Source organism: Montipora capricornis, chromosome 13 (genome assembly GCF_036669925.1).
Source record: "Montipora capricornis isolate CH-2021 chromosome 13, ASM3666992v2, whole genome shotgun sequence".
Lineage (NCBI taxonomy): Eukaryota > Metazoa > Cnidaria > Anthozoa > Scleractinia > Acroporidae > Montipora > Montipora capricornis.
In genome coordinates, this window is record NC_090895.1 from 35,567,453 (window position 1) to 35,568,777 (window position 1,325).

Here is a 1,325-nt window from a genome sequence, read left to right on the forward strand (position 1 = left end):
AGTGGCTACACTTGTGACAAATTTTGGCGACAAATTGAAGGCTGCGTGTATCGCACACTTCAAGAAACCTGGGCACTATAAACAGACATTCCTACTTTAATTTCATTGGCTAAATACTCTTTAGTCGTGTTGCAAGCATGGGCAAAAAGTTGCAGGGTGCTACACAGGCAACTATCTCTGCGATTTTGTCACGAAAGTTACAACTCTGGCGACTTTTTTCTTGCGATTTTTTCACCTGTCGCATTGCCAGTTCAAGGGTGGCTACACGTGTGGGAATGCGACAAAGTTTGAAAGAATCGCATCACCAGCGCGAGCAAAAAATCGCTCGCGTAGCCACGGCTTAAGGCTGGCAGAGTGGTTATCTACTGCACTTCCAACTTCTGCAATGGTATGTGGATTGAGTTTCACTCCATCTCAACCTACCTAGAAGGTTTTCCGTACGTTCTCCAGTTTCCCTTCTTTATCAAAATCAACAGCCAGCTAGTAACATCTGGTTCTGGCCCCAGTTGTTCGAAGTGTGGATAGCGCTATCCACTGGATAACTCAATTGTTTTTGCTGGCGTTTATCCACTGGATAGTCATTTATCCAGTGGATAGCGTCATTCACCTTTTGAATAACCAAGGCCAGCTGCTGTGTTCCAAGATCATACTGAGTCCCTAAAGTGCCTTCTGCACATACTATTTTTGCCTGATCTTGTCCAGCTATGCCCTTGTAATCCAATCCATGTACTGCAAGGACGGTGATGGTGCTATCCATATAAGTTCTTCTTATTTTTGAACAATTAATTACAATTTCCAATTATTGTTTCCGGAGGCATTGATTTAATCTATTTGACCTATTTGGCTTGCCTACTCTGCCAATACGGAAAGAAAAGAGATTACTCTTACCTCTGGGTAGCTTTGACCAAAAGACTCTGAAAAAAGATTTAATAATTGTAATAAAGATCTACAACTTATTTATTATCATTCGTAAGACAAATAGAAGCGACCGCTTGATTTCAAAGGTATCCATGCAGCAGCTGGTGCTTGATTGAGTCAATGACTCTCCTTCAACGACTCACGCCAGGAATCATCGACGAATGAACGAACTAAATGGTATTATACTCGCGCTAAAAGGGTGATGAAAGCGATTAGTACTCACGGAGAAGTTCAAGATTCATGACAAGTTTCTCGTTCGATTCCTCCGATGAAATATCCTTCTCAACTTTATGATATCATTAACAACAGTTTCTAGCTACAAAGAGCAAATCATTGATGAATCGCGTCCGAAAACGTTGCTGTCTAAGCGCAGCACAACCTGTTTGTTCATATGTCGTGACCACTCC

The 1,325-nt window shown here is 41.9% G+C and overlaps 1 protein-coding gene across 1 annotated transcript in view; it reads right to left on the reverse strand.

Annotated features, from left to right (window-relative positions):
- The window catches only part of LOC138029960 (retinoblastoma-binding protein 5 homolog), a 16,195-nt gene extending 14,870 nt beyond the window's left edge, over positions 1-1,325 (reverse strand). Inside the window, exons 1-2 of the mRNA XM_068877802.1 lie at positions 1,142-1,325; positions 889-914 (exon numbers count right to left, since the gene is read on the reverse strand). Of these exons, the coding sequence (XP_068733903.1) occupies positions 889-914; positions 1,142-1,160 (45 nt within the window). The 5' untranslated portion in view covers positions 1,161-1,325. The remainder of the gene's footprint in view (positions 1-888; positions 915-1,141) is intronic.